Genomic DNA, 23,750 nt, shown 5'->3' with positions numbered 1-23,750 from the left:
AGAGGACATTGTGGATGCATAGCAGGTGACCGTGGCTGAATGGGAGCCATTGTTTCTGGAGCCATCCGAGCGCCTGGCTGGCGTGAATGGGAAGGGATCTTACAAAAGACAAAATAACGCTTATAATGGCGTTATTTAACATTTGGCACTTTACAAATACGACTTGCGTCTTGTGACATGAGAATTTCCTGAAAAGGGGAGGGTTTTTTTTTTAGATTGAAGGATCCTTCTGAGAAATCAGAGAACAGCTTAAGCCAAAGTATGACTTTAAGCCAAAGGTGAAGTTGAATTCGAACTACAAAGCTGGGCTCGCTCTTGAACTGGGCTAGCTCCTAAAGTTTGTTTATCCACAAATATTTCGATTTGGGGATTAAGTCTGTTTCGGGGTTCGACACAGTGTCATTTGAGTTGTCTTACTCCAAGGATTTGAAATTTATGGTTCGTATTTTTAGAAAGCAAATAAATGTTGAGGCATATTGGCGGACCTCAGACAGTCTTTGGACCACAAGGTCTCTCATTAAATGACTTCTCCCAAGGTCCCTCTATCTTTCTTATAACACATGAAATAACTTTTCCCAGCCTTGGGAATTTTTCTCGACTGGACCTTGGGTTTGAACTTCTATGGGCACTTGCAAGGCCATACATAACAATCCATTTGATAAGTGGCCGCCACAAATCCAAACTAATTTCAAAAGCTTCACTTTCGTCTTATCTTGCAATGGACCCGAGCTGAGTGAAATTGAGTTTTCACACAGACAACTTGGAATGAAGCTCAGTCTGTGTTTCCAGGACTTTGGTCGGAGGTGTTGGAACGTTTTCTGATGGGTTTTCTTAAAGCCGAGCCGACTCGGCCCTGTCTGACCTCTCCACACCCTAAGTCTCCAGAGATGATCAGGTTTGTCAGAACGGGTTGGCTAGATGTCTCTGCACAGGATAATGACTCACACGCACCATGAAGTTCAGCTTATGGCTGAATTGGAAAGCTCTAGAAACCCTATATCTATCATTTTAATAACAGCTACGCCATAACCAAGTGGTGACGTTAAGGCGGTCACTATAATGGGCAGAAGGCATCCTACTTACTTCCAATCCCCAAGGACAGACGTTTCTGACCAGTGAAAAAAGATTTACTGTCGGTTGACCTTTGATTGTGAGAGTGGGTGTGTGTCAGGGTTTGAGGTCTTAGGATTTCTGCCATGGAGTCTTAGTCTGGATGTTCCTGAATCCTCTGCTTTCGCCCCCACGTGTAAACACACAATAAATGAATTAGCCATTACATGTATAAGTAAGTGAGAAGGCGTGGGGGAGTTAGCTGTGTGTCTGACACTAGAAGCCTGGCAATTAGAGGAAAGTAGAGGGGTGTAGAGGGTGTTGGAGGTGGGTGTGAGCAGATGTAGAGGGTGGATGTGGAGCAGCTCCCAGGCCAGCATTCCTCAGAGAGAAGGAACACCCCTCCCACCATCCACACCACGGCTTACTGAGGGCACTGCTTTCTCCTCGAGCAAGACACCACCGCTCTCTCTCCTTCCTTCCTTCCCTCTCTCTCCCTCTCTCTCTTTCCATCTCGGCGCAGAGGGAGTACTCGACCGGCCAGGCAGACTCAAAGAAGCAACAGACACACTCCATACTGCACGAACAAGTTTCCACAAACTGAAAACGTCCATTTTTTTTTTTTTACAATTGGAGTACCCAGGTAGACACTGTATGATTCAGCAAGTCACGTTCATCATCATCATCATCTAACCCTTATCATCCTCTACAAAATCATCTGTGATTCTCGGCGAACACTTTCCAATGTAAGTGTTTTTTATTTCTTATCATCTGCGGAAGAGATGGGACACTTTCTGTATCCCATCCTATCATGTTTTTTGTTTATATATATATATATATATATTTATCGTTTTTCCTAGTCATCCTTTTTGATATCTTATTTTGTTAAAAAAATACATGAACTAATTATTGTGAGGTCCGAAGAAAACGTTACATATTACTAATTTTTCTCTGAATGGGGTCGGTGGGAATTTACAAAAGAGAATAAATGAGCTGAGTGTGGTAGGTTAAGGAGATTAGGAATGACGAAGAATTACTGCATCACCCCTGTGGTTCTCAGCATCGGACCCCAACACACACACACACACACACACACACACACAGACATACAGCTGACACACAGACATGATCGAAGCGCTTAAGTCGCATGAATGATTATACCTCTTCAGTCAGTCATCTTCCTAGAGACTCTCTGGGAGCTTGTTGACGGTTCCTGTTTGACCACAGCCTGCCTGCTAGGCAGCAGCTTTCCAAACACAACGATTACACGGCTCCTTCATGCGTGTTTAAAGATTAGCTTAAGGCAGGTTTACGTTAAACAGGGTGTTCGATTTGTCAAAGTTACTGAATGGAATCTAAACAAACACCTGCATGGTGTGGATCTCTTGGGGCATTTGTCTGTAACATTTAATCCGGATGTATGGTAAAAAGTTACTATCCAGTGGCCTGTTTAGGGCATGCTCAGTTGAGTTTGAGATTAATCCGGTTACAAAAGAAACAATGGAGCTAATCTCTCATTTTAACAGTGTAGACTTACTTGTTTGATCTTCATCTCTCCCACAAGTTTGAAACTGTACAGAAAGACAGCAGGAACTTCATGTTGTCACTATTTCACCCCCCTGCCTTTCTCTATGGACACACACACACACACACAAACCACAAGCATGAAACAAAAGTAGTCATGAGGAAACAGATGAAGAGCGCAGGATCAGATCAGAGTTATGTAAAAAGATATCACACCAAATTGTGACGGGACTTTTCCTTACCTCTAAGGCGGATTGGATGTGTTATGTGTATGTGTGTCTGTGATGGTCCAACAGGAGATAACAGGATGACTAGGAAAAGGGTTTACATGAAATGATTAGCTTCCGCACCAAACAAGGCCAATTTTGCGGTTGGCTAATGTAATTATCTCCTCAAACAAATTGAACGTAGTAATTCCACAGCATATCTGACGGGAATCATCTAAAATGTTTAAGGATAAGGAACTCATGCTGATGCAACACTAACTGACAGTTTTGAAATGTAAAGATTTGATCCTCAGTCATTATCCCTGTAGTTGGCTAAACCAATTATGTAAACCCTTGTTCATTCCTCGCGAGATCACAGTAAAGAAAATAGCTCTCTCCACGCGGGTGACCATATTGACCTTATAGCTTGGCACGTGAATGCAAATCCCTTTTGTGAAGTCAAGGGACTGCTGATGGTGTCCACATGTTTTATTATACGTTATTGCTCTCAGCAATTAGCTTATGGACCTCTGATGCAAGCTCCCACGCTCGACTGAATATGACAGAGGCGGAACAACATAGACACAGGTGACTGCTATGCAAACGCTTCGGGAATGACATGGAAGCTGGATCCAGTGGGTTTTTTATTCCTTAACCAGTCCATCTAAAACTCACACTACCGTTACTACTGCTACCTCCGAGCCGGCTAGTGTAGCTGGTAGGAGGCTGGAGCCTTGAGAACACCTGCCGATGTCAGGTCTTAAATCTCCAGTCAGTCCAGGACAGGAGGTCAAACCGAAGTGTCCCTGCGCTCCACAGCCGGCCTCAGGGAGCGGCCCAGGGCAGGAGAGAGGGAATGTTAGCTAGTGTAGTCAAGCAATGTGTCCGGGGTTTGCCTGTAGCCAGCCTCCAGGCTGCATCAGAGTTCGGTGAACAGGCTAATCCCGTAATATCGAGCGCGTCTGGAGAGGCCCCTTAAAAACGTTTCTGTTCACACATAACAAAGAAATGGAGCTGATTAGTGGTGATTCTGCGCTGTGTTCAAAACTGAACCAGTCACCTGGTTAAAAAACGATATTTCTCTAACTGCAGATAGAGAATTCGGGGAGTTTTCAAAGTTGGAAACTTAACATGGGAATTAATGTATGGGAATAAAATGTAAATGTGCAAAATTGCAGGTAAAGTCTACAACATGGAACTTTAATGCAACAGACATCCCAAGTCTCCCGGAAGGGAGAGGGGGGGGGGGGGATGGTTTGCATACAACCACATTGTATGCGAATTCAGTTCAATTTCAACCCTGCGCATTTCTCAATCACATGCACAACTGCAGGGCTATTGAGGGCCACGCCCCTGAATCCACTGTGTTTTCATCACAGATCATTTGTAGTATCCTGCACACTACAGCAGGACTATTGAAGCCATAGCCTACTACTGCATTTGAGCTCAAGGACCACATCCAGTCCAAATATTTGAATGAATTAATCGATCATAGTTATAATCAGAAATACATCAAAGTCCCAAAAATATTTTGGGTATGAGTTTGCATTCCTCTGCACATGACCAAGCAGCAGTTTACATTTGTATTTGATAGTTTGCATAAATTGCCCCAAATTACCAATGAATTCCCTCTCATTTCCGTACATTCCTGTTAAATTTCCTTTTGCAACCCTAGTATCTGGCTTCTTCTAAGGGATTTTAAATGTTGTCTATCTCCTTTTGGATCCAACTATGGCACGAATTGTTCTTCTCTTTATCAGATCAAGCATTTGTTTATTCCTACAAATCGAAACAATTTTGGAACCGACTGAAATGGTTCTTTTTTTCTCGTCACCCCCTCTCAGTTCAGGCTTGGTGTGGACACATCTGACTCAGCATGTACCTGGAGAACAAGAGCACCCTGGAGATGTCCCAGCCCTCCAGCCAGGCCCACCAGGGGCGGGCAGCCTTGCGGTCGGCGGAGGCCGTGGCGGGGAACTTTGGCGAGCTGCGTCTGCTCCAGGGCATGTCGGGGCGGAGGGAGGCCCAGAAACTCCAGCAGCAGGCGGCCGCGGGCCCACCCACCCGGCACTGCATCATCCACACTGAGGGCTTTCACCAGGACGACGGGTAAGATATGACGAGGCACTGGAGCTACGGGCCTCAGTACGTAAGAACGAAACAGTCTCAGTTATTGTTGTTGATATTGCCCTGCTATAGATATTACAATGTCCCGGAGCTAGGATTTCTTTTGTTCAATCTCACTAGAACTCACAGGCTTGTTTTTGATTGGACCCCTCTTGTTTAGTTTCCCGTTTTATTTAGCATTTGTAGCAAGTATGCACAACGCATTAGTGTCAAGATTTAAGTGTTTGCTTTGTTTGGCAGTTGGCAAGTGCAGGAACATTGTAGTTCTCTGCCCCGCTGCCCCTGTCTACAGTCTCCTAGCGGTCTAATCCTGTGAATAAAGGGAATACAGTCCCTTTTGTGGGTTTGTCTCATCAAAGGTTTTTTTTGTGTTCCTCTATTTGTGTTCCTCCATCCATCCTCAACAGATGCACACATGTTGGACAGCTGTTTAAGCAAAGTAAATATTGGGAGTGTAAATAATCAAACGGGCAAAGGAAGGAAACAATGAAAAGATTCTTGTTCTCCAAAAGATTTGTCCTCTCCCTGTGGGGACTAAATGATGCGGTGATGTAACAGTGGGTGGATGGAGATGTGAGTGGGCTGCGTCTCACATGCTAAATCCTGTTCTCCTCACTACGCCTGTCACTGCACAACTTCCTCCTGTGTGGGAGCTGATGTGGAAAAGCGGAGAATTTCCTGGTGCAGCTTGCAGTGTGTGTGTCTATGGGTGTGTATCGATGTGGGTGTGGGTGTGTGTGTGTGTGTGTGTGGTGTGTGCGTGTGATCATGGAGGGTTGCTAATCTCAGGCCTGTGGCTGTGACTTTATTGAGATTAAACTCTGGAATTTTAGTTTCACTCAGAATGCCAAACCTTTCAGTACTAGAGAATTATGATGTTTATCCTGGTGCAAAGCTTCGGTTCACAGCTAATCAGCCTTTGTAGTGTGTTCATCCATTAGTCTACGTTTCTATGACAACTATCAGTTGTTGGTTGTTGTTAATATTTGCTATAGGAAACAACATCTAGTAAAATGATCTTGGCATCTGACAATTTACACTAAACACATTAGTATTAATTTCCATGGCTATAATCAATCGAACGTAATAAAAATTGTGTCAAAACATGCAATTAGGCCTTTCCTCAATGCTTTGGACCTGCCAAATAGGGACTTGTAGAGTTCAATTGTACACTTACAACTGTAAGTTGTACACAACTGTTGTTAAGTAGTGCACACATCGTAGGTGCTGTCCATAAACAGGTCTCCATGAAGGAGTCAGATGGCTGTCAGATGGCTGAACGGTGAGGGAGTCAGGTTAGTAATCAGAAGGTTGCCGGATCGATTCCCCACTGTGCAAATGACATTGTGTCCTTGGGCAAGGCACTTCACCCTACTTGCCTCGGGGGGAATGTCCCTGTACTTACTGTAAGTCGCTCTGGATAAGAGCGTCTGCTAAATTACTAAATGTAAATGGGAGACAGCCCTGTCTAGGGTGAAACGCTCCATGTGCGCATGGCTTCACATGAAATACCAGACCTTTTGACAGAGATGATGAAAGCCCTTCAGGGTGATCAGATCAAAACGGAGGCATTTTAATTGGCCGTCATTATGGCTCGTAAAATGTTAATCTAACATCACCTTTGGGTTTGTGATTTCACAGTTGAAGCTCAATATTTGTGCCCAAGCATATCTACAGGGCTGTTAGTAGCAGAATTGCCTACTGTCCCCAAATCAGTTATTTTCCTGTGTCCTAGATCTGGTATCTCTTGATTGCTGTGTGATCTGTGCCAAACATCTCTACAGGGTTGTAGTAGCAGTATGTATGGTTTTAAATGTAGGACTGACCTAAAAACTGGTTTCTGGAGACAAAAAAATCAGTATGTTCTGCTCTGTCAATTAGAAAATCATATTTCTTGATTTCATTGGTTAAGTTAATTGGTTAAGGCACATTCTTTACTAGTTTTGTATGTAGTTCTGGGGTGCTAACTTTCATTGTTATCCTTGTTCAACTCATACTTTAAGCTATAATGCTTTGACTAGACTGGCATTTGTCTTTATAGACATTGCTTGTTTTAGACATTAGGAATTTAAAGCTCTGTGGATTTTAGGGGTCTATTAAGATAATATCTGTGACCGATATTGTAGAAATGTGGATCCAGATATTCACATGTAGTCACTCGACACAAACGTAGAAGTACGTGGGAGGGGTGTGTCTTTAAAACCCTTCACAGACACCAGTGTGAGTTGAGAGCGCCAGGTAACCGTGGTTTCACTGTGTATAGAGCGCCAGTATTAACCTGCGTGACTGACGAGGCAGATAGCCAGTGGGCAGGAGAGCGGGTAAGACATGGTCAGGATCAAAGGTCACACCCAAGAGAAAAAATAAAGTATACTTACTGAGAAAACAGACTTGCAAACGTCTTCATGTTTTTCATTAAGTATGTGAATGTACATCAGTACTGTATACTTTACATTGAGTAGAAACATATACACATGAAACACAAATAAAATGACAATGGATTAAGCTCTCCTTGAATACATTTCAACGAGAGTTGAGTATGCTCTTTCTCACCTCTTAGACAGATTTGTTGAAGATCGGAGCAGGCCCCCTCTCCTGCTGGTGTGAGTGACAGTCTAGGGGGCTGATGGACGTGTCCGTGTTTTGCAGGCACAACATCAGCATGGTGAATCTCCTCAAGGGGAAAGGGAGCCAGAGCAGCTACACAGAGAGGTCCCCTCTGCTGTGCTTCACTCACGAGGACAGGTGAGTCCTCCAGCCCATGTCTGCACCTAATGTATGTTTCCTCATGGAGGGGGGGGGGGGTTGCCCTAGATCTGGCACCGCTTGCATGAGATAGATTGGCTGAAAATGAAACGGCGCATGAAATTTCATCATGGAATGCGATTTGAATTACACGATGACCGTGTCATTTGCACAACCTGGTTGAATCTCATGAGAATTATGACTCAGCCCATGCCACCTGCTTATCGTGGTGTTGTAGTCATGGTTACAACTCACCGACTTGAGGGGGTTGGTGTGTGTGTGTGTGTGTGTGACAGGACCTCGGAGGACACAGGGTGTGGGGGTGGAGACGAGCCGTGGGACTGCAGCGCTACAGAGCTGGAGAGGAGGTGTCGTCTGGGGAGCGAGGTCAACAGCCTGTCCCTGTCGCGGTCTTCCAACGCGGAGAAGGGCGATGCTTTAGAACACCTCAACTTCAAGCTCTCCAGTAACATGAGGTGATCTCGCTCTCCAGTCTCGCAGTTTAGTTTACTGAACTCACCCGGGTGCAGTTTGGGCGTTTGGTGGGTGTGAATAATGACACAGCATTGCGGCAATAGTGATATTAGAAATATGAATTCATATTGTTATTTCAGTAAGACTTTGCTGAATGTCTTTGGAACTTTCCGGAAGGCTGAGGAAGCATTTTTCCTGCTTTGTTAGACAGATGACGAAGCACATTCTGGTCAGATGACAGGTTAGATGACAGGTCACAGATCACAGCGGATTCTCCGGTATTTATTACAGCTTTATTTGTTCCTAAAACTTTCTTATCTTGTGTAGATGCTGCATCAGGAACTCCAAGGTCGCCTGCATCTTTACTTTAGTCGTCCTGTCTTCTGTAAGTAAATCCATCGTGCCCTGATTCCAAGTGCAAGCATCCCATCGGAAAACAGTTTCATTATACATTTATTCAACGTATAAATGACCTTCCGGTTCATTCCACATCTTATGTTAGTGTGTGACATGAGTGTGTGAGGAAAGCTGTGTTGTGTTAGCGTTTTTAAGTGGTGGGGAGGATCATTAAATGTGACTTCCAAGTATGTTTTGGTTTCAGTTGTTCTTCAGCATGTACCCAGATCGAGACAACCCCTGGAAGATGCTGGCCGTGTCTTCCACAGAGAGCTTCTGTATCCTTCCGCCCCGGCGCCCGTGGCTCTGTCTGGTTCCTGGGCTGCGTCCCAGTCCCTGTACCACTAGACTATTTATCACACCAGAAAAAAGACCTCAGTGTGCATCTCAGTATGTCACTCTCCAAATTCATAGCGTGTCTTGTAGAGTTCATAAAAAATACCAGGATACCTTTCTAGCATAGCGTTTTGCAGTATGCAGGCCAATAAGTGGGCCAATACAAACCTGTCTGCGCCCGTTCATTGACGTTGGTGGTTATACGGTGAAATGCTAAATCCCAACTGTATGCATTCTGCATTCGACACGTACTACATATGTACATTGTATGGACGGCTGCAGTACCCTACGAGAAGATACAAGTATGTGATTCGGGAAGCGGTACTGGTGTCACCCTGCTGCTTTAAGGTCAATCTACACCTCCCAGTGACCCTCCAGTTCCTGGTGACAGTGCTGTAAACAAGTATAGTTTAATGCAGGGCTACCAGGTTAATATTTACACGCCAGGCTTCTGTCTAAGTGTCTACTTACCTGGTCAGCCCAGAGGCAAGGCATCTCTTGTCACCACCTCATTAATCAAGGTTCACCACACCTTCCCCAAGGTCAGACAGACCTCCCTTCAGGATATCACCCGTCAGTCTGAATACCAGACAATTGAGCTCATTTACCAATCAATTATAAACAACCTTCAAGTGTAGCTTTCTCTTAACCCAGTTTGCCCCTATGTAGCAATGAACCTGACGGATTTCCGTGACAACGCCCTGCTAAAGCTGCAGGTGGGCGGGCCCTTTGTTGGAGGGATGGTTGATCTGACCAATCAGGAGTACATCCTGATCCAGGTGGAACAGAACGAGGAGGCGGGGCCTAGGAGGAGGCGGGCTCAGCAGGTATACGTCCACGACCACGCTGTCGTCTCTGCACTGGTCTGAGATCAGCTTCAGGCTTTCCCTGTGTCTCTCTGCTGTGGTTATACAATAAGAGCTGCAGAATGGGAGCCTGTTGACTGGTCCGAGATCAGGTTTCTTATCTTCCTTATGCTTGATTTCTATGGTTGGACAGCTTCAGGATGGGAGTCAGTTGCACAAACAGGGTTTATTCCAGAGAACATGACACATGTTAAAGCTCTACAGCCATGTTTTACTGTATTGCATCATTTATCACAACATACAAAACACCTTGTTTGTGCTTCGTTTGAGTTAGGTCTATGGTGGCCGTTTTTATTTGCTTTCTGTACTCGGAAAACAGAAAACCTTGCTTTTTGTTTAAAAATGATGATAATGAAATTAAACTATTTAAATGTTTTGTTTCCCACAGGTGTTCTATAACTGGACCATACCCCTCCACTCTGAACGCAGCAACCACATCCTCACAACCAGAACGTTTGAGATGTTGAGCAGGTAACTCGTCATTTTTTCTTCTAAGATTCTTTTTTGTTGTTGCCATTTTCTGCTTTATGGGATCGTGAGAGTTAGAGAGAGACTTGAAGATGAGGGGACAGAGAGAAGGATAGACATACAGGAGATGGCCCGGGCAGAATGGAACCCGGGTCCCCACGGTAAGTCCTCGACCTATCTGGTCAGCACTCCACCAGAACCCCTCCCAAGCAGGGAGCTAGTTGTACAGACCAGTGGCATGGCAGTTCAGACCGTGATGACAGTTGACCAAACACCGTTGTAACGTTGTGGCTCTGTACCCGCCCCCCCCCCCCAGCGAGCCCATCCTGATCACCGTGCAAGCCTTCCTCCTGGACACCCAGGTGGTGCCTCTCTCCATCACCCACCAGTCCCTCTTCGTCACCGTGGAAACCCAGGTGGTCATTGCCGGGGCCATCCTGGCGGGCGTCTACGTGCTCATCATCTTTGAGGTAGCCTGACCCCTCCCTCCTTCCCTCCCTCCCTCCCTCCCTCCCTCCCTCCCTCCCTCCCTACCTCCCTCCCTCCCGGTAAGCAGAGCTCTGTAAATTACACATCCTTCAGATCAGTCGTGTTCAGCCGCAGTCACAGTGGTGTTGTTAGACGGGTTTCATTAGCCCAGGAGAGAGAGACTGCCTCCACAGTCAAACAGCTGCTTTATTTACCGCCTCCCCCACACAGCGCTATATTTAGCTCAGCTGCACGTGTGGGCGCTCGGAAATATCTCTGCCACCCGCCTATTATAAACACTTCCTATTTATATCGCGAGGTATCCATATATACTTCACTTGTTTAGACTTGAATGGCCCTGTTTCTGTTGCCCTGAATACTGTGTGTGCAATATGTGTGGAGGCGTGTCATTTTGTAAATATGAGTTTGGGTGCGTGTATGATTTTGTGTTTGTGAGTTTGTGTGTGTGTATGTTGACGAGTGTGTGTGTGTCTAGGTTAAAATAGAAGGGCTCAGCTCTGTAATCCATCACAGGTGAAAGCCTCTAATCTGCTCTGGCTAAAACACCACAGGCTGCTGGATGCCCATTGGTCAGGCCAGGGACAATGACCTCGCATGCCTCTCTCCTTCGACCAGATACCAACCTTACTGCTCGAATCAATCCAGCGTTCAGGATCCTCCATCCCTTCAGGCAGAGTGACAGGATGAGGCAGAACAGGAGAGGGAAAACAAAAGGCTGTTTCGACCTGTCCTCGTCTGTTGGGGAGAGCAGTTCCTTCGTGTGGCCACTAGGGGGCATTGTGTTCCTCCGCTGGTGGGGGGATTCTGGGCTCCAGCTCTTTCTCCCTCTCGCTCAGAGAGCGGGGCGAGGGACGTCTGATTGGCCCGTCCATGTCCATGGTAACCGTTTTTTTACATAAGCGATGATCCACGTGGTTGATGTCAGAGATGCAGGAAGCAGTAACTGTAATTTGTCTGTGTGCTTGATGATCCTCTACTCCTCCCCTCATCTCTCCTGCCATCCATCCATCACACAAGAATAGGAATCTTCCTCTGTTCCCTTTGGACCCACGCCTGTCATAACAACTTTATTATTCTTTTTTTTATATATATATATATATATACCCGCAAAGCAAATCACACATGCTGAAGGCTCCTGGTTCTTAACTGTCTCGGATCCTGTGTGATTGAATCCGAGCGGCGCTTTGAGGGCCGTCGTGTTTCTCGTGTGGACTGACAGGACCCGGCTCTGAGTCAAACAGCACATTGTGGTCAATGGGATGGTCTGTCTCGTTCGCTGACAGTAATTTTCTGGCTTATCAAAAGACAACACTGTAATCATGATGATAAGAAGCTTGCCGGCGTTAAAAACCCAACAAAGATGCCCATCTTATGTGGCTTGAATTGGGAGGTTGGGACTTTCGCACGTGGTTGCGTTGTCTTTTATTCGACAGCGACAGACCTCGCAACTGCTTTCCTTTGAGAACGTTCTACTTTTCCAATACTTTTCTTTTCCGACCCTTTTGCACTTCCAGGGCTGTTTCATATGGAGTTAGATTAGTTTCATAATTCAAACAAACAAACGCAACACGATTCAAACAAACTTAACACGATCCAAACAAACGTAACACGATTCAAACAAACAAACGTAACACGATTCAAACAAACGTAACACGATTCACAAATGTATTTCGTGATTCACAAATGTAACGCGATTCACAAATAAATGACCCTATTACATTAGTTTGCAACCTGACAAACACAAGTTACAAATCCCTGCATTCGTTGGTGTGAATCCTTGCATTCGTTCGTGTGGATTTTTGGAACTTTCCTGACGCGCTTTGATCCACAAATGCATTTTTTCTAAAAGATATCCTCAGCAGCCTATCAGGTCGTCTCTTCCAATTTTAGCCAATCACCGGAGAATGTCTAATATGGGTAGACGGGCTCTGCGTTAGCCTAGGAAACACGGAAAATGACTAAACATGAATCCTGCCATTCTCAACAATATTTAATCAGGTATGATCATCGGTTTAATAAGATTAACAAGCAATATTTCACCTACATGCAACCAGACGACATTGCTCATGATCTGAAGGAGACGATGTCCGTCATTATGGCAGGTTGTTGAAGTCCACATAGACACGTTAATGTGATTGGCTAAAATTGGAAGAGACGATCTGATAGGCTGCTGAGGATATCTTTTAGAAAAAATGCATTTGTGGATCAAAGCGCGTCAGGAAAGTTCCAAAAATCCACACGAACGAATGCAAGGATTCACACCAACGAATGCAGGGATTTGTAACTTGTGTTTGTCAGGTTGCAAACGAATGTAATAGGGTCATTTATTTGTGAATCGCGTTACAATTGTGAATCACGAAATACATTTGTGAATCGTGTTACGTTTGTTTGAATCGTGTTACGTTTGTTTGTTTGAATCGTGTTATGTTTGTATGAATCGTGTTACGTTTGTTTGGATTGTGTTAAATTTGTTTGAATCGTGTTGCGTTTGTTTGTTTGAATTATGAAACTAATCTAACTCCATAGTTTCAGGGACGAACGCGCACACTGGGAGCGTTTCCCAGAAGCCCTGATGACGTGGTCGTGGTTGTAGCTCCTCTTCTGAGCCCCGGCCGTCCGGCTCCCGTCACACGCGCTCCTGTCCATCCTTGTCTTCGTGTTCTGCTCTCACCTCATCCTCACCGACTGTCAGAAGGCTCGCGAGGGGCAGAGGGGGTACTGGGCACTTGCCCGTGAATGCAGTCGGTGGAAAAATGCTATATCAAGCTGAGGTGAAGGTGTTCCCCCCCCCCCCCGTTCCTTCGCTCCTTGGCAGGATTGACATTTACCACGGGCGAGGTTCCGGCCTGAGAGACCGCGCTTTCTCCTGCCCTCTCCGATATGCTCTCACCTTTACCTCCCTCCACCTTCCTAACCCCCTCACCTTCACCTCCCTCCACCTTCCTAACCCCCTCACCTTCACCTCCCTCCACCTTCCTAACCCCCTCACCTTCACCTCCCTCCACCTTCCTAACCCCCTCACCTTCACCTCCCTCCACCTTCCTAACCCCCTCACCTTCACCTCCCTCCACCTTCCTAACCCCCTCACCTTCACCTCCCTCCACCTTCCTAACCCCCTCACCTTCACCTCCCTCCACCTTCCTAACCCCCTCACCTTCACCTCCCTCCACCTTCCTAACCCCCTCACCTTCACCACCCTCCACCTTCCTAACCCCCTCACCTTCATCCCCCTCCACCTTCCTAACCCCCTCACCTTCACCACCCTCCACCTTCCTTACCCCCTCACCTTCATCACCCTCCACCTTCCTAACCCCCTCAACTTCACCTCCCTCCACCTTCCTAACCCCCTCACCTTCACCTCCCTCCACCTTCCTAACCCCCTCACCTTCATCCCCCTCCACCTTCCTAACCCCCTCACCTTCATCCCCCTCCACCTTCCTAACCCCCTCACCTTCACCTCCCTCTACCTTCCTAACCCCCTCACCTTCATCACCTTCCTAACCCCCTCACCTTCATCACCCTCCACCCCCCCACCTCCCTCTCCGCCCACCACACTCCCTCCAGCCCCGCCACCTCCCTTCTCTGGTCACCCCCCCCACCCCTGTCCTCCACCCTCCACCTTGCTAACCCACTGCCCTCCAATGACGAGGTGGTTGTCAGTATTAGGGTATAGACTCCCTGCTACGCATGGCGTGACCCACTCTCCTGGCATTTATGGTGATGAAATAAAGATGTCAGCAGCGAGGGCCCCTCGGCTGCCTGCTAACACACGCACGCTCGTCCCGTCTTTCATCATGCGTGCCGCAAACATGACTGTGGAGGCCAATCCTGCTGGATCATGGGAAAGGTGGGGGGGCGTACACAATCCAGAACCTTCCACATCCCCTTTCATCCTCCTCCCCCCCTGGTCCTCTGCGATGTGTGGTGGTGGTGGTGGTGGTGTGTGTGTGTGTGTGTGTGTGTGTGTGTGTGTGTGTGTGTGTGTGTGTGTGTGAGGGACTGTTGAGGGGGACTGTGTGGAATCCAGAACCTTCCACATGGCCCACAGAAGTCTTACCACAAGTCTTGATGTTCTGTCTGCCTGAGAGAGAGAGATGGCGAGGAGGGAGATACAGACAGACAGACAAGGGGGGAGAGAGACAGAGGCTGAGACAGAAAGAGAATACCTGAAAGAGTGCAAGAGAGAGAGAGTTTGTGCTGGTACCTCAGCAGGCACCTGTTCAGTAAAAGCAGGAGAGAGGGGGGAAGAGAGAGAGAGATGGGAGAGGGGGGGGAGAGAGAGAGGGAGAAAGAGAGAGAAAACAGAGTGAAGGTATGAAAGTAATTGTTATGTTTGCAATTTGGGAAAGGCTTTAATCCAAAGTGCTTTACCACTAATGAATCCGTTGTTTCCTCTTTTGTGTGTGTGTGTGCTATGAATGACCCCTGAGTTACCTCGCTCTATTCTGCATGGACTGATCCTCGCCACAGGAGTGAATGGGCATAGAAATGATTTTAACCACAGGTTGCGTTTGAAACCCTGGGGTCTAGATGGGTTGTGTAAGGGTCAGGATATGTACAGCTTGGTGGTAAGGGGCATAGGAGGCAGATCAGAAGGTCCAAGCTTTCACCATCCATTTGTTGCTTTGACGAAGAAAAACGAATGAAATGAAATCCTGTGGGTGCTTCTCCCCAGATCGTCCACCGAACCCTGGCGGCCATGCTGGGCTCCCTGGCTGCCCTTGCTGCCCTGGCCATCATCGGAGATGTAAGACTCCTCTTCTGCTATAAAAACAACATCCAAAATTACGTATATAGCTCCCCCCACCGCCCCTATAAAATCAGTTAGAATAAAAGATAAGTTTGATTTATAGACAGTTATATTACCTATTTAAATATTTTTTGAGACCTCACTCAATAGATGACTTAGGAAGCCTCACACTATGTCTGTGCCCATGTGTGATGTGTATCTGTCTCTGTGTGTGTGTGTATCTCTGTGTGTGTGTGTGTGTATCTGTGTGTGTGTGTGTGTGTTTGTTGTACAGAGACCCAGCCTGATGACAGTGGTGGAGTGGATTGACTATGAAACCCTGGCCCTCCTGTTCGGGATGGTGAGTGTGTGACGCCTGCTTTGTCCCCCGAATCAAACCCATCGACCCGCCTGTCTGTCACTCACAACCCGGCTGCTGGGCCGCCAGTCCAATCTTTATTAGCCGCCTGTCAGCGGCGCCAAACTGAGACCGCACAGCGATGGAAAAGCAAGCTTGCTGAGAATGCATGGGCTCGGGCCAGTGGCCTGGCCTGTGTGCCCGCCTCCTGTCGTCTCTGCTGCCCCCAGATGCAGGCCTCCCTTTCCGTGGCGAGTTATGGCATCCTGATGGTTCCCGAAAAGCTTGTCTCCATGGAAACAAACGCCTCAGAAAACAAACAGCAGAGGGACAGAAAGATAGACAGAGAGAGAGACAGAGAGAGAGAGAGAGAGAGAGAGAGAGAGAGAGACAGAGAGAGAGACAGAGAGAGAGAGAGACAGAGAGAGAGAGACAGAGAGACAGAGAGACAGAGAGACAGAGAGACAGAGAGACAGAGACAGAGACAGAGACAGAGACAGAGACAGAGACAGAGACAGAGAGAGAGAGAGAGAGAGAGAGAGAGAGAGAGAGAGAGAGAGAGAGAGAGGTTGTCATGAGGAAAAAATAAGATTCGAATAAGAACCAAATGAGGAAAAAAAAATGAAATGCCATTGTTAGACATGATGCAGGTAAATAGCTTCACAAAAGGAACATGATGGAAAATGATGGAATGTCATGCTTCTAGAAGGAGCGAGCGGCCCTCGAGAGCCGTACAAAGAATTAGCTGCAGAAATGACTGCACAGTGTGACTCTCCCAACTCTCAAGGTGATGGAGCACTTCAGTCATGTCTACTTTTAGTCATTATGTTAAAAATATGATTGTGTTTTGGAGAACGAGGGTGAGGCTTGCACTATACATCTTCATCCGTGGGTAATATCCATCATGAAAGACAAAGTATTTATAATGTTTAACTTTTCATGCGGTGAATTATTCATAGGGTCTCCTTCTACATTAATCATATGATGGTGTATAGTGTAGACTTTACATCATATACTCTATTCATGTGTCCCATTTCATTTTTTTTTTTATATCAGAGACGTGACAGATTGGATAAGATGGCGTTCAATTTATGACGGACTCTTTTACAGCGTTTATTTGCGAACCTGTCAGGTCCTTGTCTTTTGTTTTTCAATGATAGTAATTATAGTATCGTTGACAGGAAGTGAGCAGGAAACAGGAAGTGTTTGATTGTTGACCCTGTCTGGGAAAATTAACTGGCCAAGGCAGTGGGGTCAACGCACCATCTCAAGACCTGTCAATCAATGGCTTGGTTCATACGTCACAACCCTGTTGGTTCAAAAGCTACTTTACTGCAGCAGGTTCATTATCACGATTTTACTTGTGTTGGACACCTTCATGTGGTAGCAAAACAAGCTGCAATGCTCATTTACTGTATACGTGATGGACATTATGGTGACACTGTTTCAATTCTTTCCTTCCAGATGATCCTGGTGGCTGTTTTTTCAGATACAGGTTTCTTTGACTACTGTGCCGTGAAGGTGAGTTTGAGATCTGTGACGGTGAACAACGATAAGAAAGCAATTTTGTAATGATCACTTGATCCCCCCCAAAAAACATTATTATCGTCAGTACTCTCCCTCGGAGAAGCACAAGGCCTCGATTTCAATACAGTTCAGAGGGGTTAATGTGCGTTTTAGAAGATGTTTCTCTGAATTAGTAGAACACGTTTTTCTTCTTTTGCTTCAAGGCAAAAGCACCAATCCATCACAGGGTCTGTCCTCATACCTGGCGTCCCTCAGTCCTCGCTGGCTGACAGGACTTGTAAAAATGATTTATTTTCGAATGGACTGCTAGGAAGTGAGGCCCTTACGATCCTACTAAATGAAATTAGCCATAGAGGTTCCTCCGGCCTCCATAAAATACATATCCATCATCCGAAATGAGTTAGGGATGAGAGTCCTCAAACTCATCCATTGTCCTGCTTGGAGGAGGAACCGCCTCCCCCGAGCAAGGACACAGCCACCCACCCTTGAAAAAACAAAACCACGACCAAGTTTAATGCTGAACGTTCTCTTGACGGCGAGGGAGGGAAAAGAGAGAGAACGACATAGAGAGAGAAATAGAAAAGAAAGAGAGGGGGGGGGGCAGTGGCAGACAGAAGTGTCCTTCAGGTGCAGCGGCTCCCAGACCAAGAGAACACAGGGATCAGGCCGGCTCATGAATTCTAAGCAGCTCTAAGACAAGGGCAGCGCCTGCAAATTAAAATATCATCCTGCAAAGGCCCGGTGGCCATGACACTTCACACTTCCACAGATAAAAAAGAAAAAGGACGGACTTTGAGTCCCTCCTGCAGCTGAAGGTTGAAAGAAAGAAAGAAAAAAAAGCGAGAAGAAGGGAAGAAAGATGGAGAGAACTGGCATAGTGGATGGCCAAAGTGAGACTTCAGTGGCAGCACACAGGGTGCAGCCACGCTTATGGAATCGTACTTTCTCCTTAAAAAAACAACAACACGATTTACAGCTTCATTTAACTTTTAAACCGCGATGCAGAAGAATCCGTCGACCCTTTGATGATGCAAAGAGAAACTTTTCATTTCACCTTCCAGGGCCAAATCATGTTTATAACGACTCCCCCCCCCCAAAACTAATTTCCATAATTGAATTTCATTCACATGCTTTTAAGATGTGGAAGAGCGGTGCGTTGCTGGTGTTGCTGCGTCAGCCGTCACAGCCGTGACCCCGTGTGTGTTTCCCTGCAGGCGTACCAGCTGTCCAGAGGCAGGGTGTGGCCCATGATCATGATCCTGTGTCTCATCGCTGCCATCCTCTCCGCCTTCCTCGACAACGTCACCACCATGATGCTGTTCACCCCCGTCACCATCAGGTACACCCCCTCACCCCCCCCCCCCCCCCCCCTCCGAGGAACCTGCTGTTGGAACCTGCTGCTTGGATGGACCTACCCAATCACAGGCTGCCCCTCGGCGACACTGAAGTGGCGGTTCGTTTGTGGGACGACGTGAGCTAAAAGGAGCTATGCTGTAGTTAGAGATGAGACTGTTGGGGCTGAATCTGTGGGATCCGATCTCTCTCTTCCCTCCTCTCCCTCTCATACAACTAAGACGAGGTGACACTTCTTTGGGAACAGGATGAAAAACTGCTCCCAGCATTGCATAATTAGCGACCATGTTTGGAACCTTAGAGAGGTTCCCACAGGTCTGTGTTCTCCATGGAGACGCTGGTACTCTTGAATTATCTCTGGAGAATCACACAGACGCACGTTCCTTTACCGCCAAGTTCCCCTTAGCCAAACTTGTTTTCAGGCTGGTAGAACTGCTCTTACTCTAAAGAAGAAATGGCTTTATCAAGTTCAGTGGGATCTTCTCCACTGTAGTGTGATCCTATGCTGTTGGTATGCTTTCCTTTGTCCTGGTGTGCTTTGTGTCTGTCTTCCTACCTGTCTGTCTGCCTTCCTGCCTATCTCTACCTCTGTCTGTCTGTCTGTCTGTCTGTCTGTCTCTGTCGGTCCCTAGGTTGAGGTTGACCTGAACAGTAACAGCAGCTTGAGTGCTTTCAAATCAAATTAAAAGTTATCTATTTTTCTGTACTTGCAGCAATCTAATCAGAGCTAAAGGGTTTTTCTGAATCTTTCTCTACCCCCCTCCCCCTCCCTCTCTGTGTTTCTGATTGGTCAGGTTGTGCGAGGTGCTTAATCTGGATCCGAGACATGTCCTGATTGCTGAAGTAATCTTCACCAACATTGGAGGGGCGGCTACAGCGGTTGGAGACCCACCCAACGTCATTATCGTATCCAATCAGGACCTGCGCAAAAACGTAGGCCCCCTTTTTTTTTTTTACACTGCTGTAATCTCAGGGACTGAGTCACAGTGGGCGGGCTGGAGGGTGGAGGGTGGGGTGGGGGACTGGGGGACTGGGGTAGAGATATGGAGCCAGAGAGGAGGCCAACAGAGACTGTAGCCAACTCAAAAGAAATGCCCTTTTAAACTCTTCCCGGCTTTCACTACTGGATTCGCCGTTAGAGATGTCTCGGCTAGTCATCGAGTCATGTCTTGGCCCTGGATGAAGAAGGTCTTACCCTCGGGTCTTCTCCTTCGCCTTCTCCTTTGACAGTCCCCACCCATGCTTAGTGAAACGTACGCCCTTGCATCTGACAGCTGGTTTGTTTAGCTCGGCGTGACCACAGAGGAGGTGTCGGTTCAGAGGAGGAGCGGTGTGTCCTCGGTCGTCTTCCTTGTTGTGGGTAGATACGGTTGAGTTGAACTCTGGATTTCTGTGTTTTGACACCCCGTTGGCACTGTTCTTGACCTATGACTATGTTTAGCCCGTGTTCTGCACCTCTCTGTCACCAACCGTCTCTGGAGGAGGGGATCCCTCACTGAATGGCTCCTCCCGAGGTTTCTTCCAGTTTTTCCCCTTGTCTTCCTCGAGGGTTTAGGTTGGTTGAGGGGCAGTTCTATGGGCGTATGTGAAGCCCTCTGTGACATCGCTTGTAAAAGGGGCTATACAAATACATTTGATTTGATGATACAGTTGGTGGTGGATTTCAAGGATTCGGCCTGTTCAGATCAGCTGTGTGACCAGAAACTGCTGCTGTCTGGAACATGATCCCTTTGTTCATCTGCCACGGACCTTTTCAACTCAATTCAAATGCAACCCTTTTCAAATGCAATATCATTTCTATAGCCCTTTTTCGCCACATCGCAAAGTCACCACATCTTAGCGACCAGATAGCTATTAGCTACCAGCCAACATTCAAGGAGCTAATGAATGAAAAACAACATGGTCAATTCCATGCTGTGTGTACCATCTAGAACCCGCCAGGTTCGCATGATCCCAGGTGACGTCTCTGCACACTCGCGGCTACCTGACCATGAAGAGCATTTCGAACACACAGCGCCTGGCGTCGTAAACCTGGAAGCTTCCAGACGATGTACGGGTTATCTGTGCTCCACACTCTGCCCTGGCCGGGCTCCCACGCGCGGGCCTCAGTGGCAGGGCTGGTGTCGATATGCAGGTGATGAATGGAGATGTAATGGCAGTGTAGCGCAACCGATTTGGATTTCTGGTGGCGCCGTCATAAATCACTGGAATTAAAACTGTCAAAACGGCAACAACAATGTGACCCCCCCCCCCCCCCCACACACACTGCCCCTCAGCCCCCCCCCCCTCCCTCTTTCAAAGCACCAATAAGATCCAGCTTCAGCAATTTCCCCTCACCCGGTTTTGACAGGATTCTGTTGCCATCGTGTCGTGTCATTCGCAAACGATGAACTTGGCCACGTACCCTGGGCCAAGCTTTATTTATATCAGTACACTATGCAAAAGTCCATCATCACAGGACAAGGTGTGCGTGTGTGCGTGTGTGAGGTAAAGCCACACAGAGCAGCCTGAACAGCCCACACGGTTGGTGAAACCGCCCTGCCAATCACAGAGGTGCAGTGAAAGGCTTCCTCGCCTCCTCATTCTGGCGCTCACTGGCTCCTCTCAGCTAAACGGTGTCGGCGGCGGCAGCGGCGGCGGGCCCCTTTGATCGTCGTGGAAGCGGCCCTTCCTCAGCCTTGATGCCTCTCGGTGACTCGGAGAGATTGCGATGACACGCCGGCAGACCTGATGCAACACGCAGCAAAACCTGGCAACCTCGATGACCCCCTCCCCTTACCCTCCACCCCGCTCTGCGCTCAGACGGCTGGTTGGAGGAGGGGAGGGGGGGGGGTAGCATTTGGGGTGGAGGGGGGAGGGGGGGTGTTCAAAAATCTAGTTTTTTTAAAGGCCAGTCTCTACATAGAAAGCTCTAAAGCCCACAGACCTGGGAGACTTCACCTAAACCCTGTGTGTAGGACATTCTAAAGAGTGTGCGTGAGGACTGTGTGTGTGTGTGTGTGTGTGTGTGTGTGTGTGGTGGCTGCAGCTTCAGTTACTGTCGCGCCAGGACAGCTGGATATGGCAGGGTTTCCCAGGCGACAGAGCAGCAGCTAGTGTGTGTGTGTGTGTGTATATGTCAGTTGGACATTTTTTTGTTGGTTTGTTTGTGTAGGGGGGGTTTGGGGTTCGGGGGGGACGGGGGGGGGGGGTCGGGCACAGCTGTGCGGTTGCCATGGCAGCTGTCCCAGGAGGAAGGGCAATGCGCGTGGAGGGATGGTGGCAGATAAACATTCTCTGGCTCATTTGAGGGTCATCCTCCTGAACCAGGAAGCCACTGTAGCATCTCGGCTGTCAACAGATGCATGCTGGGACATCACACACCCCGCAACCAATCAGAGCGTCCCTCACCCCGGGGCCTTGCATCCAATTGCAGTGTGTCACACGCACACTAAGCTGCCGCAAACAACTAGTGTTTATGTTGTATTTAAATTTTTTGTACATTTTTTCTTTTTCCTTCATCTGGATGTAGTTTGGGGACTTGTTTACCACAGCTGAATGTGGAGCATAAATAACAGATGAGAGGAGATCTCACTCCTTTATTCAGAGTTTGCGTCAGTTTTACCCCAACTACATTGCCTGGGGGGGGGTCACACAGCACCCAGCTGAGAGAACGAGAGGGGAGAGACAGAGAGAGAAAGCCTTCCGTCTGTAGTGCACAATTAGAGGAACATTGTAGAAGAAGAAAAAATCTATATATGGAGACAGTCAACCAATCAGCTTTGTGGAGTGCCGGTGTGACTTTGTTCTCAGCCTGGTGCTTCATTAATGAAGTACTTCCTGGAAATGACCTCGCTGGTCACCTGCAGAAGCATGTGAGCTGGCTCCGGACTGGCAGGCTTTAGGGAGCTGTTATTGTGCATAATGTAACCTTCAGATGCTAAAGAACTGATAACACAGCTCTGCCTGTGGGCCCGTGTGGAGAATGAAGATGGGGGAGGCTGTCGTCAATAGGGACATCAGTCAAAGCCCCCTTGGGGTCTTTTTCTGTTATTTTTTACCAAACTGACGTGGTTTTCAGTCGGCGTGTGTCGGTCACCCTATCTTCACAGCTGTCTTTATCTACCTTTTCTCATGTTCAGGTGTTTTGTTGTTGTCATCTCTCTCTTCACTTGTTTCTATCCAACCAACCACTTCAGAGTTCAAATTCTGACTGACTGGATTCAGAACAGACTCTTCCTGTAGAGGTCACTGTTATCCAGTCTTCCCCTCCTCCTCCTCCTCCTCTCTTACCACCCAGCTCCCTCCCTCCATCCCTCACACACCACATCACCCTCTTCGTCGCCGTGTCTCGCGAGGGTCCGAACCGTTTCATCTCCTGTAAATGGGCCCTTTCCGGAGATAATGTCACGCAAGGTAGCAAACATCAACACCTCGGGTCGTGTTGTCGGCTGAAGGATTCTTCACCCCTCCCGCCTAGATGAGCTATTCCTTCCTGACCATGTAGGAGGGGTGGGGGGGGGGGGGGGTGATATGAGGGGGACCTGGGCCCCTGCCAGACTTCTGCCAGGTGGAGCTGAATAACTATAAGGATGCAATTACCAACACCCCACTGCTGGACTGATCAAATTCCTCACTCCCCTCCTACCATTTCCTGGGGCCAGTTCTAAATCTGTACTTTTTTTTTTTTACAGACAAAAGACCCTCATTAGCAAAAATGTACGATTCACCCCACTACTATTAGCTAAGCTTGTGATGCCGTGATGATCAGAACTGCATATTAGAAAGTCTGCAATTGTCAATTTCCTGTTATTACTGTTGCTTTCTTGTGTTTTTTTTTTGCCCCCTCACGTACATCTGGCAAACAATGTTCTTTTGATAGTGTGCAGACAACTCCCATTCTCCATTCTGGTTTGCTGTATAGAAATACAGCGCCTGACCTTGCCTGTGCATCATGAGGCTGGAAGGGAGGCAGGACTTAGTGCAACACTGAGGCATTTGAATGCCATCTCAAAGTAGAGCTTTCTAATCATCGACGAGAAGGTGGATCAATCCGAGCCCCTTTCAGCCCTGCTTCTGGTTCGGAACCCCGCCAGCCCTCCGACCGTGACATATCAGGGTGG

The 23,750-nt window shown here is 47.5% G+C and overlaps 1 protein-coding gene across 1 annotated transcript in view; it reads left to right on the top strand.

Annotated features, from left to right (window-relative positions):
* Nucleotides 1–1,434: 1,434 nt before the first annotated feature.
* Nucleotides 1,435–23,750, top strand: part of oca2 (oculocutaneous albinism II) — a 36,417-nt gene continuing 14,101 nt past the window's right edge. The window contains exons 1-14 of the mRNA XM_047037327.1: nt 1,435–1,796; nt 4,625–4,889; nt 7,557–7,652; nt 7,949–8,128; nt 8,454–8,511; nt 8,728–8,800; nt 9,528–9,685; nt 10,113–10,195; nt 10,509–10,662; nt 15,357–15,428; nt 15,706–15,771; nt 17,233–17,289; nt 18,510–18,634; nt 19,443–19,581. Of these exons, the coding sequence (XP_046893283.1) occupies nt 4,657–4,889; nt 7,557–7,652; nt 7,949–8,128; nt 8,454–8,511; nt 8,728–8,800; nt 9,528–9,685; nt 10,113–10,195; nt 10,509–10,662; nt 15,357–15,428; nt 15,706–15,771; nt 17,233–17,289; nt 18,510–18,634; nt 19,443–19,581 (1,494 nt within the window). The 5' untranslated portion in view covers nt 1,435–1,796; nt 4,625–4,656. The remainder of the gene's footprint in view (nt 1,797–4,624; nt 4,890–7,556; nt 7,653–7,948; nt 8,129–8,453; nt 8,512–8,727; nt 8,801–9,527; nt 9,686–10,112; nt 10,196–10,508; nt 10,663–15,356; nt 15,429–15,705; nt 15,772–17,232; nt 17,290–18,509; nt 18,635–19,442; nt 19,582–23,750) is intronic.

This window comes from Hypomesus transpacificus, chromosome 16 (assembly GCF_021917145.1).
Source record: "Hypomesus transpacificus isolate Combined female chromosome 16, fHypTra1, whole genome shotgun sequence".
NCBI classification, from domain to species: domain Eukaryota; kingdom Metazoa; phylum Chordata; class Actinopteri; order Osmeriformes; family Osmeridae; genus Hypomesus; species Hypomesus transpacificus.
The sequence above is the reverse complement of the archived record's forward strand: the minus strand, read 5'-3'. Positions and strand labels throughout refer to the sequence as shown.